The 17256-nt window shown below is 49.7% G+C and overlaps 1 protein-coding gene and 1 long non-coding RNA gene across 7 annotated transcripts in view; one reads left to right on the top strand and one right to left on the bottom strand.

The window, feature by feature from the left end:
* DLG4 (discs large MAGUK scaffold protein 4) overlaps positions 1-17256 on the top strand; it is a 149787-nt gene that overhangs the window by 69427 nt on the left and 63104 nt on the right. For 2 of the 6 annotated variants that reach the window (XM_061588709.1, XM_061588708.1), the window contains exon 1: positions 9187-9354. The exons of the other annotated variants lie outside the window; for them this stretch is intronic. In XM_061588709.1, the coding sequence (XP_061444693.1) occupies positions 9238-9354 (117 nt within the window). In that variant the 5' untranslated portion in view covers positions 9187-9237. Of the gene's footprint in view, positions 1-9186; positions 9355-17256 lie in introns of those variants that run through there. 6 annotated transcript variants of the gene reach the window in all.
* LOC133367126 (uncharacterized) lies at positions 6000-9078 on the bottom strand. Its single transcript, XR_009758515.1, has 2 exons — positions 8793-9078; positions 6000-6256 (listed from the first exon to the last, which is right to left on the bottom strand). It is a non-coding gene; the product is annotated as an uncharacterized LOC133367126 (long non-coding RNA).

Genomic DNA, 17256 nt, shown 5'->3' with positions numbered 1-17256 from the left:
GGGGATTCTTGGGTGTGGGGCTTTAAATGCATGGTATGTATGCAGCCAGCATCTCCAGGCAGAACTGTGCAAACCCCCTGCCTGAACCCCTGGAGAATGAGTGGCTTTCAGTGTAGGCCATACTGACGTGGACGTGCTCTGGGCCCTATGCATTGCAAAGCGCTCCCACATGGTCCCCCCTGCCCAAGTCGCATCTGCTTTCAAATGTCCACCCCTTTTCTGCTTCCCATTCCATTGCGCTTTCCTTCTAAAAATGTAAATGTCCTGCCTTCTAGTCGATTCTGACTTACGGCGACCCTCTGAATCGGGTTTTCATGAGGCTGAGAGGCAGTGACTGGCCCAAGGTCACCAGGTGAGCTTCATGGCTGTGTGGGGATTCGAACCCTGTTCTCCCAGGTCGCAGTCCAACACCTGAACCACTACACCACACTGCCTCTCCTGTTTTCCTTCTTTTTGTTTTCTCACTTTAATCCCAAACCCAGTAACAAGGACAATTGAGCATAACCTGACTGGCACGGATGACGAGGCTGGCCTGAACCATTTGCAGCGTGGGGAAGGGGCGCAGAGATTGCTTATCCCCTTCCACCATTCGTTTGTCCCAGTCATCTTTGGGGGAGATCTTCCCTCACCCCAAGTCAAGGGACGCTGATCCCAAATGATGCACTTTATGAACTGCCCACCTCAACCTGCGGCCTCCAGATGTTTTGGACTACAACTCCCATCAGCCCCTGCCTGGGTCTCGCTCTTTCCCCTACTCTGTTACTCGACAACGCTTGGGGCCTGGGATGTGTGGACTCCCTTGGCCCTAATTTTATAATCTGTAGGGATGTGTCTTGGGAGTTATTATGGGAAGGGGCCCTAGCTCAGGGGCAGAGCATGTGCTTTGCATGCAGGAGAAGGTCCCAGGTTCTGTTTCCAGCACCCTCAGTTAAAAGGATCAGGTAGCAAACCGTAGGAAATACCATCTTTCTCTTGAGACCCTAAAAAGCCGCTACCGGTCAGAGCAGAGGCTACTGAACGAGATGGGCAGGTCCTTGACCCCTTACGAGTCAGCCTTCATGTAATCCTTAGATGAAAGTTTGGGGATGCCCGTTCAGATGTGCAAAATGTGGACCGCCACTGCAGTCAAGGGTTTTGAGCTTAGAATCATAGAATAGTAGAGTTGGAAGGGGCCTATAAAGTCATCAAGTCCAACCCCTACACAATGCAGGAATCCAAATCAAAGCTTGTTGTAATGTGCTTCTGAATAGCAGTTGCTGGGGGGTCGCAAGAGGGTTGCGCGCAGGGGCTGCTTGTGTGCTTCCCTTTGGGGCATTTTGTGATCTCCTGATGTTCTTATTGTGTGCCATTCTCTGTGTGTGGTCACATGGGTGTGTGCTTGAGAGCCAGTGTTGCATAGAGGGTAGGGTGTTGGACTAGGACCTGGGAGACCAGGGTTCGAATCCCCACTCCGCCATGAAGCTTACTGGGTGACCTTGATCCCATCACTGCCTCTCAGCCTAACCTGCCTCATAGGGTTGTTGTGGGCATTAAATGAGGAGTGGAAGATCCATGTACACCACCTTGAGCTCCTTGGAGTAAAGGTGGGATATAAATGAAATAACTAAATAAATAAATGCGTAGAGGAAATGATCCCTTAAATCGCATTGTGGTACATGTAAAGTGTGGCTGTACCAGGGCGCGAGGAGCGGATGATGTGCTTTGGGTCTGGTGGGTCGGTAGTTGTGCAAGGTTGCAGGAGACACAGCTGTGTGTCTGTGGCCTGCTCAGCCGGAGGAGGGGGGTGTAGCCCTCTCTCGTCTCTATGGGGAGAATCTCTGATTAACAACAAGGAGTAATGCTCTTGGCATAGCCCACGCAGACCGCAGCCGGCCATCACAGCTGCGGGGAGGAAGGGCATTGGGAGGAGGGAGGAGGTTGTCAATTCCCCACCAACCCTCACGTTTCAGTTGAAGAGCCTGTCCTCCCAGATTTCATAGGTATGGGGCAACCTCCACACACACACCTGTTGCTCTCCAGATACTTTGGACTGCAACTTCCATCAGCCCCAGGTTTGGGCCAATGGGAATTGTAGTCCAAAACATCTGGAGATCAGCATGTTGTGGGGAGGCTGAGACGGTCTGGCACTGACATAGGGCCTATTCATTGATGAGCCAGAGGCTGTTTGTGCATGCTCAGAGTTACTGTTCTCTCCAGCTGTCCCACAGGGAACAAAGTGAATCAAATACAAAAAAATAGCACCAGCATGATTTGGGAGCTCAGAATTTCTGGAATATAAAAGCCAGGCCTTACTTTGAAGGCCAGGGACTCACTCCCCACCTCTCCTGAAAACAGACTGGTTATAGAGTCTGTCCTCAGTTCTGGAATATGTGACTAAGGCCCCCCCAAAAAAAATATTGGGGCAGTAGCTGCTATGATCCTTCTTGATTCCCCACTACAGATATTAACTGAAACATGAAAAAACATCTTAGAAACAGCAGCAGCTCTGAGACACACTCTTAAAAGGTATGGGATGTCCACTAGAGGGCGCAGGTTATGCCAGAATAACCCTCTCTCCCCCTCACCACCACTGACACCCCATCAATTTGCATTATATATCGCCCCCTGGTGTACGGGTTGTTTTGTGGCTTGAGGGGCGTGGCTTGTGAACATCTGCTTAGAATGGGAGTGGCTCGGCAGTGCAGACAACATGCATCATGTGTCATACTGAAATCACCATTTACGTGCTTTGGGAGGGAGGGGGTTAATGGATACTTAGGAATGGTGCATATTAATTTTTGTATCCAATGAATTTTCAGAATCACAGTCTGTGCTACAAGCAAATATTCGGATCTAGCATACACCCACACGCCCCTTGGTGCCATATTCCAAACTCCTTTCAGTATGAAAGACCTATTTCCCATGGGGCTGGTAGGAGGGAGCAAGACTAAAGTCCAAATCTCCATTGCATATGCGTGGAGCTCGCTGTGCAGTTCTTTGGATTCTGGACAGAATCAATAAAGTGTTCTGTGTTGCCCTGCTTCAAGGCTTGACACTAAATTTAAGGCTTCTCCTTTTGTCTCTGACTTCTGCTTGCAAAACCTTAGATCTGAGCCTGCCTGCTAAAACATAACAAACTTTTCTCTGAATTAATTTGCCGAAACAGCTGATGTCTTGCAAGGAGCTCTGCTCTCTTTTAGCATCTCAGGTTCTGCACTTCTTTAAAGCCCAGCTTGTTGCTTTGGTTGTTGAGCCGGCACACCGTCCAGGCTGTGACCGCAAGGATAGCTGCAAGGGCTCCTCATGAGGGGACTCATGTTGTTAGTGGGCTGTTGTCAGTGTGGGCAGGGAATGTGGCCCACTTTGGCTGGGGTGGCAGGGATCCGAATTCACCACTAGTGGTGTTAAAAGCTGAGATGGGGAGGGCTTCTACACACGTTCACACTTTGCTCCCACCACCACCACTTAAAAGGGTTAAAACAGGGGTGGCCCTCTAAGTCGCTTTACCCGGCCCTCAGAACTCTCACCACACCCCAGGACGCACCCCTTATCGCCCTTGCTTTGCACCCTCCGTAAGTAGTTTTGCCTGGCCGGATTGTGTCCTTCAGCTCTGAGAATGCCTTTTGTCTCCCTAGCTGGAAGACAGAGAGGAGAGTGTGGAAAAATTAGCCTGCAGTAAAACGGTAATATTTATTTGCATCAGTGGCGACTGGTGGCTCCATGTCAGTGGGGCAGTGGAATCTGCTCCAGGTTTTAGTCCAAACTTTTGATGGAGCTGTCCGAGGTGCAGAAGGTGCTAAAACCCAGAGTGGACTCCACTGCCCCACTGACATGGAGCCGCCACTGATTTTACATTTGTTGCTCCGCCCACTTTTCCCTCTGGCCACACCCACCACTGGCATCCTCCCCACCTCCTGCCCAAGGTGGCCCAGAAGGGAATGAGGCTGAAAAAGGTTCCCCACCCTTGGGTTAAAAGTACGTAAGGGTAGAAATCCTTAACCACCACCTTGTAAATCATAGAATCATAGAGTTGGAAGGGGCCTATAAGACCATCAAGTCTAACCCCCTGGTATAATAAGCCAGGGGTTCCCAAAGTGTGCTCTGCAGACCACTAGTGGTTTGTGACCTTCATTCAAGTGGTCCATGGCATGTCCACACTAAATGTTCATAGAATCATAGAATAGGAGAGTTGGAAGGGGCCTGTAAGGCCATCAAGTCCAACCCCGTGCACAATGCATAATAATGCATAATGATGTTCATTGTATTTGTATTGCTTCCTTTATTTCTTACATGATGTTTCACAGTGTTAGAATTTGGATTCTATAGAATGCAAATAGTAATACATGAAAATACAACATGAGAAATTAAAAAATGCCATCGTGCAGCATCTAGCACAGTGCATTACAAGTGCTAGAACAGGCAGAAAACTCATGAAGTGGCCCTCCATGACTCTCAGCAACTTTCAGGGGCTCTGTGGGAGAATAAAAAGTTTGGGAACCACTGAAGCAAGCCACTAGATCATGTTCTCCCATGTTGCTGAACCTCAGTGTGCCTTGCCTTGCCTCGAGGTCATGGCAGAGATAAGACTTCCTGGACTTCTGAATCGATATGCTAACTCCGAAGTCTTAGAAAGACAGAGCCAAAAGGGAAGAGCCATGGTTCAGTGCCAGAACCCGCTTTGCATGTGGAAGGCCCACGGTCAGTCCCCGATAGCATCTCCAGGTGCAGCCAGGAATATCCCTGAGAGTTGCTGTCAGTCAGTGTGGATAATCCTGAGCTACAGGGTCTGAGACTCAGTGTAAGAAAGGAAGGTCACACTGGTTTGGGCAGAGAATGGCAAAGTTTATCTCGGGCTCCAAGCCAACCAGAAGGCAGGCCTAGGAGCAAATCTTTACTTTTTTTTCCAGGCCTCAAGACCAGCTATGACTCTCTGGTCTGTCATCACACGGCAGAAGCTTGTTGAAGTTGGGCAGCTGGTGCCCTCTGCAGGGCTGTCGCTAGGATGCCTCCTCCCCTTTGCCAGACAGATCAGCCCACCCTCTTCCTTGCACCTCTTTGTGAGATGACCCTCACCAAGACCTCTCCCAAGGCACCCGGTCCCGGGGGGTCCAATTATATATACACATCCTTCCACCACAAACATAAAGATCTCCTTCATATTTATATGGGGCAGCTGCATATTTTACAATCTAACAGACAAATGAGGAAGACACCATTTGACACATGGGAGGCTGAAATGGGTGGTTCTGAATGGGAAGTCCCCCCTCCCCGTTTTTTAAAAAAATCTATCGTTCATTAGTTTCAAACTGCAAAACAAAACAGTACGTTCCCTCATTTTATTTATTTATTTATTTATTTAATTTAATTTATATACCGCCCTAAGCCAAAAAGGCTCTCTTTTCCCTCACACAATTGTACGCTAAGGGGTGTGTGTGTGTGTGTGTGTGTGTGTGTAGTCAGCTTGCAGTAAATGTGAATTGGAGGGAGAATTTGGGGTTTTCTGTCATCTTTGTGGGGTCAGAGGCTTATGTTATTCCCAAATTTATAGGGTACATAGGAACCTGCTTCTATACTGGGTCAGACCATTGGTCCATCTAGAATCACAGAACTGTAGAGTTGGAAGGGGCCTGTAAGGCCATCAGGTCCAACCCCCTGCTCAAGGCAGGAATTCAACATAAAGCATATCTGACAGGCGGCTGTCCAGCTGCTATACGGACTGGCAGTAGCTCTCCAAGGATTCAGGCAGAGGGTCTTTGCCAACCTGGAGATGCTAAGGACCTGCGATTTTTGGCATGCAGACCAGATGCCGTTCCACTGAGCTATGTCAATTGGAGGACCCCTCCTTGGAAATGAGGGGGCTGCATGATGGGAAGGAGGAAAGGGCGGGTAGGGGGTGAAAATGCTTTGCTTCTTGTTTGGGTTTGGTTATGATTTATTCTACGATTTCTGACTCACCTCTTTGCCCATCCATGAGCTCCAACGCATTAAGAACAAGATCATAAAATACACAAAGATATCAATTCTCTGTATAAATAATTTTAAAACATGCCATGGAAGATGGGAACACCCAAAATAAAAACAGCATTTCATTAGCTTCTTGCAAGCTGACAGCAAGTTGCTTTTGGTGCAGGGCCTTCTCAGTGGCTGCCCCCTCCTGACAGATTTCCTTCCTAGTAACCATCTGCTTCTCTTTAGGTGGCAGGGAGACTGAGCAGGCCCTTATCCAAAGAACTTAAAGCAGGGCTGAGGAGCTTGTGGCCTTCTGGATGTTGTTGGGCTGCATAGAACATAGAAATAAATAGTTGTTTTGTAAGCATAGCAATACATCCCAAAAATAATTATATAACAATAAGAGGAGCCCTGTAGTTGGATCAGATCCAAAGGCCCATCTAGGGTACGTCCACAACATACATTTAAGCACATTTAAAGCACATGACTCGCCCTAAAGAATCATGGGAACTATAGTTTGTTAAGGGTGCTGTGAATTTTAAGAGTGCTCGGAATTTGTGGCTCTGTGAGGGGGAAACCAGAGTTTCCACAAATCTTTGGGGGAAGTCATGTCCTTTAAATGTAATTAAATGCGCTTTAAATATATGGTTGTGGATCTGCCCTTAGCCACTCATGTTGCCTGGTGACTGCTATTCAGAGGCACGCTGAGCTCTTGCGCTCCGGTCCTGCTTGCCGGCATCCCTTTGGGGCACCTGGTTGGCCACTGGAAGAACCTTTGGCCTGATCTGGCAGGCTCATCTTACATTCTTAAGATAATACCAGCAATAAATTCAGTTGATATAATACTTACTTCTAATTTATAAATATCAATAAACCTAAACATTCAACAATGTAAGATCAGCAGTGCTAACAAAGCTAATGTTTTGAACATGCACGCAGGCATACACACCAGCTAGGCTAGTAAAAAGCTGGCCAGGCTGCAACTCTCATTTCACAGCATTTGAAAACCAGCTACCCACCACCTTCATGCTGTTCTCACAGCATAGCCTAAGTTTGGGGTGGGGGTAGGGCATCAAGTTTGTGTCCCTGGCTCATCTGCGGGGAAGGGGGCAAGGGGCTGGACTTGATGGCCTTGTAGGCCCCTTCCAGCTCTACTGTTCTGTAATTCTGTGATGGTAGCTTCACAGGTGTGGGGTTGAACTGGGATCCAGATGTGATGTATGCTTTGTATTTTTCCACCTCTGTGGTCCTATCAGTTGGCCTTGAAGGTGGTTGCAATGGGACACAGAAAACAGTGTACTCAAGATGACAGGCTCCTGGCCCCTTACAATCAACAATCCACCAAAGGGGAAACAGCAGGTGACAACTAAAAGTTGTGTGGGTTTGTTTGGGAGGCGTCGCCTGCTCTTAGAAACAGGATGGTGGGCTGTGCCAAGCCCTGCTCCTGTCTTCCGCTGGGTAGGGGAACCATGCGCAGTTGTTTTAAGGTGACTTCGGATGGTCAGCCTTTCGCAGGAGCATCAAGTGCATGAAGCAACGTTCGGTTTGTGCAGTTAAAGTGGATTCATTACAAATCTGTTTAAAGAAAAGAACTGGACTGTTTGCGGTTTGGAAAGTGACGGGGAAATGCATGGAAGTGGGCTTGAGGAATGGGAAGCTGCGTAAACGCCCATCAGGATGAAGGCCGGGTGAGTGCTCATTGCCAACAAACAAATCACAGCAAATGCTCAGTCAAGGCAGATAAAGACCAGAGCAATAAAGGCCAGACATTGTCTAATCTAACCTCCGCACAAACGTCATGGAAGCAAATCAAGATGAATGCTCAATAAATGGGGGGGGCTGGGAGCCTTGAGTTGCATGTTCATAGGCTTAGTTGCAGACTAACTTTAGGGCAGGCTTTGCTTTGCCAACTTTACGCCCTCCAGACGTTTTGGACTACAACTCCCATCATGGCTGTGCTGGCTGGGCTGATGGGAGCTGCAGTCCAAAACGTCTAGAGGGCACCCCCTTGGGGAGGGCTGATTTAGGGCATGGGCTTGCACACTGAGTAAATGCAGAGTTGAAGCTCCTTGGGATCTGTCCGTTTGGTGGTGTTACTCAGTAAGGTAAAGGAAATCCTGTCCATAATATTGTGTGTTGTGCCCATGGATGTGTGGGGCTGGCAAAGGAGGTCCATGTAGGATGGCATATGTACTACTTCAGCAGAGCTGGCCCAGCCATGAGGCAGAGTGGGGCAGCTGGCTCAGAAGGTCAGCTCTGCTGGGCTGTGTGTGGATGGTCTGTGTGAACTGATGCAAAGGAGAGACCTCCACTGAGCATGCACGGGTTGCATTTCTGCTCCACTGAGCAACCTATCCTACCCAGCAGTGCTTCCAGTTCACAGGATGTGTTATCTCTCAGACTGGCTTAAGTTAAAGCCCATCACCTCTCTTAGAAACTGGGGGAGGGAGGGAATGAGAGACTTCAGCTGAGTGACCGTGGACTGTACAAATTGGATAACCAAGAAGAGGTAGGCTGGGGAGGATGGCTCAGTGGTTAGAGCACCTGCTTTGCATGCAGAAGGTCCCAGGTTCAATCCCCGGCCAGCAGCATCTCCAGATAGGGCTGCAAGAGACATGAAACTCTGACGCACTGCCAGGCAGTGCAGGCCGCACTGGTATTAAGGCCGCTCCCTGTGTTCCTGTATCTATAAACCCGGAAGGATGAGCAACCTGTCTCCCTTCTCCAGAGTGCTGGCCTCCATCATCCCTAACCATTGGTCCAGCTGGTTGCTGGGGCTGATGGGAGCTGAGCATCAAGACCTGGAGAAGGGCACCCTCCCCATGCCAGAAAGGCAAACTCATGGAGGCCCACCAGTGACTTACCAGCTGGGAAAAAGCTAACAGCAGAGCCCCCATGGTCAGGAGCAGTGTACCTTTGAATGCCAGCGGCTAGAGAGACGCAACGGGGAAGAAGGCCTGTCGCCTGCCTGCCCGCCCTGTCGGCTTACTAGTGTTTTTTTGGGGGGGGGGTCGCCCGCTCTTAGAAACGGGATGGTGGGCTGCCCCCCCCGCGCCTGTCTTCCAGCGGCCCCCTCCCCCTTGCAGGGGCCCGGTGGGCGTCGCTCCGCTTCGCCTCTGCCAGGCGGGGTGGGAGGGCAGAGGAGGAGGAGGAGGAGGCTGGCCTTGCAGGGGGAGGGAGGGGATTAGGGCCGGCCGGCCTGGCGGGCAGCCGGGGCAGTGGCTGGCTGGCGGGCGGGCGGCTGCGGGCGAGGATGGGGGCGCCCCTGGGTCGAGGCGGCGGCGCGTAGCCGATGGGGGTGCGAGGGGGATGGGCCTGAACGGCGTCAACACCCCGTTCCGCAAGCTGGGCTGCCTCTCGCCCCTCATGTGCCAGTGCAAGGTCACCTGCAGCAACCGGACCCTCTCGCTGGTCTTCGGGTGCAAGGTAAGGGGGCGCGGGGGGGCAAAATTGCGGAGGGGGAAGGCTGCGTCTCGCGGGAGGGGCAGCCGAGGAAGAGGAGGGAATGGTCTGTGCAAAGGGGCGGGGGCGGGAGGACGAGGAGGCCCCCCCCGCTGTGCAAATAGACGCGGTGTTTTTTTTTGGAGTTTTTCAGTAGTGCAGCCCATAAGAGAGGGAGAGCGGGGGGTTGGGGAAACCTGCCCAGTGGGTAGCGCATGGTGCAAGGTTGGGGGGGCCTGCTCCCGGGTGGAGGGGGGCGAGCCGCGGGGGCCCTGCACGCCACGCTCGGCGTGTCTGACAGGGGGGAGGCGCCTCCTGCCCTCTCCGCCACGGGGGGGGGCTTTCTCCCCGCTTGCGCCAGGACACCCGCGCCGTGCAAAGGACTGGCGAGCGCCGGCCTCTGGGTCCCGGTGTGCACATACGCGCGTGCCGCTTCCACTTTGCGGCCAGGCGCCAGGCGGCTCTTCTCCCGGGCAGGATGCTGCTCTGGCCCTGGTCCTGATGCCGACCGCTCTGGACCTCCCCAGACCTTCATCGCTGAGACCCCCAATGGGGCCTTCTTTAAAAAAAAATCTGTGCCAGCCAGTGGGCTGAAAGGTCCTGGCCTCCAGCCTCGCAGGGATGGCCCGTCCAGCTCTGATCAGCCTTCCCAGAACCAGGTGACCCCGAAGGTCCTTCAGCCCTCCCCCCCCGCAGTCAGGAACTCTCAGACCCATGGCTTTGGGCGACCCTGTGGGCTGCGTGAACAGTGCCACATTGTAAGGTATTGGGCGGCGGAGGGACGACACTGTCTTCTCCCTAGCTATTCAGCCTGAATGGAGGCGCTGTGGCCGGGCTGGGAAGGGAGGGGAGATTGCTCGGAGCTGACTTTAATCTTTGCCAGCCGGAGGCTTGTCCCCTGGCAAAGTCCTGGCTTGTGAACCTGGGATTAAGCTCTTTAATCTTCTGACACTGAGCGAAGGAAGGTTGTAATAAAGCAGTGACAAGCCGAGGGGGGAGGAAGGAGGGAGAAAAGCCTTGCATCACCCCCCTATATCTCAGCATTGCCAACCCTAAACTTCGCTCCTAGACAAGACCCGACTCTCACCACTGAAGACAGCCTTTGCCAGCCTGGGGCTGTTGGGCACTGTAGTCCCAAACATCTGGAGGGCACCAGGCTGGCAAAGGCTGTCCAGTGCATCCCCACCCTCCATTTCTCTTCCTCTTCCCCCCCCCCTCCAGCAAATTGCTTTTGTCCTCCTCGGGCTTGACTTTGGTTCCTGTTTAAGTTTCCTCATCAAATCTGGAACAGGGAGATCAAAGCAGAGAGTGAAGGAAGTGAAGTGGGGGCTCCCCCGAAGGGTGGGGGGTGGCAAGGCAGGGTTGGGCACTGCCCCAGGTGCCCTCTGGCAGGTAGCGCATGGAAGAGCACAGGTGCAAGCAGGGGAGGCCTGTTGAGAATTTGGGGGATGGGAGGGGAGGAGAAACATTTTACACGTGCAAAAAATCACACACACACACCAAGAATCATTTGAGTCTCCCCCCTCCGCCCATTGCTTATCACTATACGGTTAGTAGGAAGGCTGCGTACCTGCAAAAAGTAGGAGCTCCGAGGAGAGAGATGGGAGCTCTTATTCCTCCCTAGATGGTGATGTCAGAGTCAGGAAAACGGAACAGAGCTTCCTCCAGGTGTAAACAGCCAGCAGTGGGAGCGTAAGAGGAGTCCGGCTGCTGGATCCGGCCAAAGGGGCCCCCTCTAGGCCAGCACCCTGTTCTCACAATGGCCAGCCAGGTGCCCCAATGGGCAGCCCACAAGCGGGACCGGAGCGCAAGGGCAACTCTCCCCTCTTGTGATTCCCAGCAACTGGTATCCAGAAGTATTCTGCCTTCAACAGTGAGGGTAGAACCTAGTCATTGCGGCTAGTAGCCATCAATACCTTTTCTGCCATGAGTGTGTCTAATCCTCTTTTAAAGCCATCCACAGTTGGTGGCCACCACTGCCTCTCGTGGGAGCGAATTCCACAGTTTTAACAATGCGCCATGTGGCCAGGGAGAAAAAAATTGGTGAGTTGTTTTCCAGGCCAGAGTTGCTCCTCCCCTCTGATACCTGGAGGTCTTGGAGGTGCTTTGGTTTCCTTAAGCAGCAGTGTTGCCCCAAGAGTCCAGAGCATCCCTCCCTCTGCTCCCCCTCCTTTTTCAGAAGATTCAGGATTCTCAGCTTCTACCTTCCTCATTCCTTCCATAGAGCTTGAATGGAGCTGCCCCTTCTTTAAGCTCTCCAATAATTCAGATGCAGGTTTACATAAACATTGCATGTAAACAGAAGTCAAAACTTCCTGCTTCTGAACTTCATTTCTATTCCAGGTGTCAAATTGAGCTACCATTTAGAAAGTTAATTTAAATAAAAACAGCAACAACAATAAACCCGGGTACCTCGTCACCCAAGAAGGTTTAGGGATTTTAGTTTGACTATGCTCCAAGTCACCTGAAATTACTATTTTTTCTTTCTGTAGAGGTGAGTCTCTGCTGTTGCTTTTTATAGGTAGAGAGCAGCCAATAGCTATCGAGGCTGTGTCACCAGCCAATCAGAAATCAGTGCTGTGGCTTATGCCAGCATATTAGAGTCTCCCACCAGGTTGTGAGAGTTGGGTAGGATTTTGTAGTTGTAGGGTGGTGAGGTGGTGAATGTGTGCAAATTGTTTTGGGAAAATGTGCCAGATTGGCCCTGTAGTTTGATTTATTGTCATCCCAATTTGTATTTGGAACAGGCCAAGTTAGAGAGTTTGTTTTTTTCCCTTATGGTTCCCTGCAGTTGCTAGTCAGTGTCTTGGGAATACATGGTTGCCTTGGGGTCAGCTCACTAGAGCTGATTATATAGTCTCCTCTGTGGCTTGTCTGTGTGTCTTTTTGTTTATTTAATCTGTATTTAGGCTTCAATCCTAACCATGCTTACTCAGAAGAAGGCCTGTTGAATTCGATGCGGCTTCTTTCTTAATAAGTGGAGTTAGGATTGCAGCCTTAGGATATTTAATATCTTCCTCGTAGTCGGAAAAGATGTAAGAGAGCACCTTGTAAAAAATGTTTAGAACAATAAGAACCAATAGAATGATAACATAATCTAGTCCAGCATCCTGTTCTCACAGTGGCCAACCAGATGCCCATTATGGGAAGCCTGCAAGCTGGACCAGAGTACAAGAGCAGTCTCCTCCCCTGAGTGTTCAGCCACAGCTATTCCAGGGTTTACTGCCTCTGACCTGATAAAGAAGCAGAAGAGCTGTTAACAAATAAGAACCAAAAGGGGGGGAAAGAGTCTAAAACAGGTGTGGGAGCCCTGTACAGCCCCTCCAGATGTTGCTGAACTACAACTCCCATCACCCTTTGCCATTGGGCCATGCTTGCTGGGGCTGATAGGAGTTGTAGTTCAGCAACATCTGGAAGGCCAAAGGTTTCTGCCACACCTGGTCTAAAAGAAACCTTAGGAGAGCCTTTGCCAACCTGGAGTCCTCCAGCTGTTTTGGCCTACAACTCCCATCATCCGCAGCCAGCACAGAAGAAGGATGATAGGTGAAGCTGTGGTGGCTTTCCCTTCTCTTCCGATGGCAAACTTTGCAGAGAAGAGGGCATCCGAAGAGGCTACCGCAGGTGAAGAATGCCAGTTTGCTTACCGTTTCTCAACCCACAAGTGGAGAAGGTTCATCCCTTTGGTCTGCTGAACTTCCTAGGCTGGCGTGGAGGGAATGAAGTCTTTCTGAATGAAGTGAGATTTGAAGGATGTGGTTTATAATGTAAGCACAGGCACCAAGGAAGCCGCTCCCCCCCCCAATAGAACAAAAACCACAAACAAAGTCAGCAGGACCCGTAAATAGTATAAGAGGCAATCAGTTTATTACAGGAATAGCACATAAGAAGATACTTGAAATTGACTTTTCCCCCTGTTAGGTTTATATCCCTTTCCCTTCCTCCAAGCAGCTCAAGGTGGCAGACATGGCTCTTCCGCTTGACAGTTTATCTTCACAACAACCCTGTGAGGCTGAGAGGCAGTGACTAGCCCAAGGTCACGCAGTAAGCTTCATTGTTGAGTGAGGATTTGAACCCTGGTCTCCCAGGTCTCCCTGGTCTCCCAGGTCCTAATCCAACACTCTAACCACTCCATGGAGCGACTCCCTTACGAGGAAAGGTTACAGCATTTGGGGATTTTTGGTTTAGAGAAAAGGCGGGTCAGAGGAGACATGATAGAAGTGTATAAAATTATGCATGGCATTGAGAAAGTGGATAGAGAAAAGTTCTTCTCCCTCTCTCATAATACTAGAACTGGTGGACATTCAAAGAAGCTGAATGTTGGAAGATTCAGGACAGACAAAAGGAAGTACTTCTTTACTCAGCGCATAGTCAAACTATGGAATTTGCTCCCACAAGATGCAGTAATGGCCACCAGCTTGGATGGCTTTAAAAGAAGATTAGACAAATTCATGGAGGACAGGGCTATCAATGGCTACTAGCCATGATGGCTGTGCTCTGCCACCCTAGTCAGAGGCAGCATGCTTCTGAAAACCAGTTGCCGGAAGCCTCAGGAGGGGAGAGTGTTCTTGCACTCGGGTCCTGCTTGCGGGCTTCCCCAGGCACCTGGTTGGCCACTGTGAGAACAGGATGCTGGACTAGATGGGCCACTGGCCTGATCCAGCAGACTCTTCTTACGTTCTTATGTTCTTATGTTCATAAGGCTGGCTTGTGTCACGACATATGCAAGATAGGCCCCATCTGCACTATACAATTAAAGCAGTATCATATCACTTTAAACAGGCATGGCTTCCCCCAGAGAAACCTGGGACATGTAGTTTGTGAAGGGTACTAAGAGTTGTTCAAAAAATGGAAATGGCCTGCCTTCAAGTCGATCCCGACTTATGGCTACCCTCTGAATAGGGATTTCATGGTAAGCGGTATTCTGAGGTGGTTTCCCATTGCCTCCCTCTGAGGCTAGTCCTCCCCAGCTGGCCAGGGCCTGCTCAGCTTGCCACAGCTGCACAAGCCAGCCCCTTCCTTGTCCGCAACTGCCAGCTGGGGGGCACCTGGGCTCCTTGGGACTCTGCAGCTTGTCCAGGGCTGCTCAGGTGGCAGGGCACGTAACCCTTGAGCCACTCCCTGTGGGGGGATCTTTAGCTGGCCCTTGACACCCAGGAGACACGAGTGGAGATTTGAACTCACAGACTCTAGACTCCCAGCCAGGCTGTCCTCCCCACTGTGCTATAGTTGTTAGGAGACCCCTTTTCCCCTCACAGAGCTGCAGTTCCCAGAGTCGATCCCCAGTGAAGGATGGGGCACAAATACATTGTTTAAAATCCTCACATTAGTTTAGGGAGTAAGGCAATTAACTGGAGGGAACAGGGGGTGGGTGGGATGATAAAGCAGCCATCCCCAACAGGGCAACCTCCAGATGTTTTGCACTACAGCTCCCATCAGCCCCAGCTAGCATAGACGTTGTCCAAAACATGAAAGTCACCAGGTTGGGGGTTGCTGTGACAGAGGCTTGTAAGACTACGCGCAGTGTGGATGGAGAAAGCGGACAGAGAGAAGTTAATTGAGGTGATCTAGTTGAAAAAGATGGGCAGGATTCAGGACAGACAAAAGGAAAGGCTTCTCCATGCAGCTCGTGGATAGAATCCCTGCCGCAAAACGGGGAGGTGGCTGCCAACTATGGAGGCTAGCCAAATTCAGGGAGGATAAGGCTCTAAATGGCTACTACTGTGATAACCATAGGGCACCACCAGGGTCGGAGTCAGGGTGCCTCTGAAGACTACTTGCTGGAATTGAACTCAGGCCCTGTTTGTGAGCTTCCCATTGGGACATCTGTTTGACCACTGAGAGAACAGAGAGCTGCTCCCCAAAACATGCTACCATTTTGGGAAGCGAGAATGCAAAACAGTACACTGTACTCTCATACACAGTATAACGTGCTCTCATACTTTTATTTATTTATTTAATTTACTAAATTTATATCTTACCCTTCCTCCCAGAAGGAGCCCAGGGCAGCAAGCAAAAACACTAAAAGTACTCTAAAACGTCTAATAGACTTGAAAACATATTAAAACAAAACATCTGCAAAAACGTATTAAAACAAAACATATTAAAAAAACCCTTTTAAAAAACCCCTTTAAAAAAATCTCAAAAAGTAATTCCAACACAGGCGCAGACTGGGATAAGGTCTCTATTTAAGAGGCTTGTTGAAAAGAGGAAGGTATTCAGTAGGGCAGAAAAGTTAACAGAGATGGTGCCTGTCTAATATTTAAGGGGATGGAATTCCAAAGAGTAGGTGCCACTACATTAAACATCTGCTTCCTATGTTGTGCGGAACGGACCTCCTGATAAGATGGTATCTGCAGGAGGCCCTCACCTGCAGAACGCAGTGATCGACTGGGTATATATCCTGATCCCAAACTACATAGGGCTTTGTAAACCAAAACCAGAATTCAAACTTGGCCTGGTAGTTTAAGATACTTAAAGTTCATATGAACCGTGAAGGATAAAGGAAGCCCGCATCCCCTGAATAAACCCCTTCAGGAGTCTGTAATGCTACCCATTATCTTTTTAGTGTAAACATGGCTACCATATCCAGCAAATGCTTATTCTTTGGTTGTGGAAATAGGGGTTTTTTTGTGGATCTCAGCATGCATTTTGTACCAAAGAGAGGTGTCTTTCTGCATCCTGGCCTGATTGCAAACATTTCCGCTTGCGTTAGCTTCCTGCAGCTCTGGTGCAGGTTGGGGGGGGGTAGAGAGAGAGAAAGAAACTTCTGTGCTAAGCAGTTTTAAAGTACCGAGTTTCATGTGCTTTGTCGGATCTGGTGATCAATTCTACCTGCTAACTCTCATGCTGTTCCCCCTCCCCCATAAAGAACATTAGTGTTCCATCAGAGAACCTGTTCTATAACATCTGAACAAGTGCCACTTTTGGTTTTATGGAATAATCTGGTTTTTTGCCATCCTGAACTTGGCATGATGTGTCCATCACCTTTTGAACAACAAACTGCTCGCAAATCTGAGATTCTCTCACAGAGGTGACTTCTTTTGACTTGTTTTCTCCCCATATTTTGGAGAACTGGTGGTTTTTCATAGTCTAAAGCAAAATGTCGGTTTAGAGCAGAGGTAAAATTGTAATCTGTTCCATGTGCTACTTGACTTGTGTTGTGTGCATGCGTTTTTAAAACAAAAACAACGAAGACTGTTTCAGCATCTTAGAGACTAAAATATGTATTAGCTTCCTCTGGTCCACGACACAGACTAACATGACTAATATATATCTGGAAATTGTTGCTAGCTTTTAGCTGTATTAAGGCTTTCTGCTGTAACTGAGTCTTGTTTTAATTAGTAGTACGGTTAGTTCAGCCTTGCAGAAAAATCTGCAAAAGTTACTAACTCACCCACCCGAACATATTTTATTCACAGAGATATACTGACATCCTGAAATACTGAATCCCCCAGTTTACGAATGCTCCTCTGTCTGGCTACCTGGAGCCAATTTTTATTGGCAACAAACAACAAGGCTAAAGGCTAGTAACAAGCTGGATGTGATTCGGTCACCATGTGGCTATTGGACGTGTGCCCCTTGCTTTTGTTGGGTGCCTTCTTGGCTCCTTTTAGTCCCCTGAACTCCAAAGCTTTCCATGCTTGCCCCATGTGAGATTTCCCCTTTTCCTTTCTTTCCTGGAAGCCATATTTGTTGGCATTGTTTGGTTGATGCTCTGATGACATCACAGCAGTTCAGCCAACGGGGGAAAGGGCTCTGTTAGATGCAGCCTGTAATAAATCTTCACCCTGAGGTCCCAGGGCAGGTTACATCAGTTTAAAATACATCATTAAAACAACTTAAAATCACAACATCACAAAAAATAGGGTGGGTCCTAGCCATGTTGAA

This window comes from Rhineura floridana, chromosome 11 (assembly GCF_030035675.1).
Source record: "Rhineura floridana isolate rRhiFlo1 chromosome 11, rRhiFlo1.hap2, whole genome shotgun sequence".
Classification (NCBI taxonomy): Eukaryota; Metazoa; Chordata; class Lepidosauria; order Squamata; family Rhineuridae; genus Rhineura; species Rhineura floridana.
This window is presented reverse-complemented; position numbering and strand designations above follow the sequence as displayed.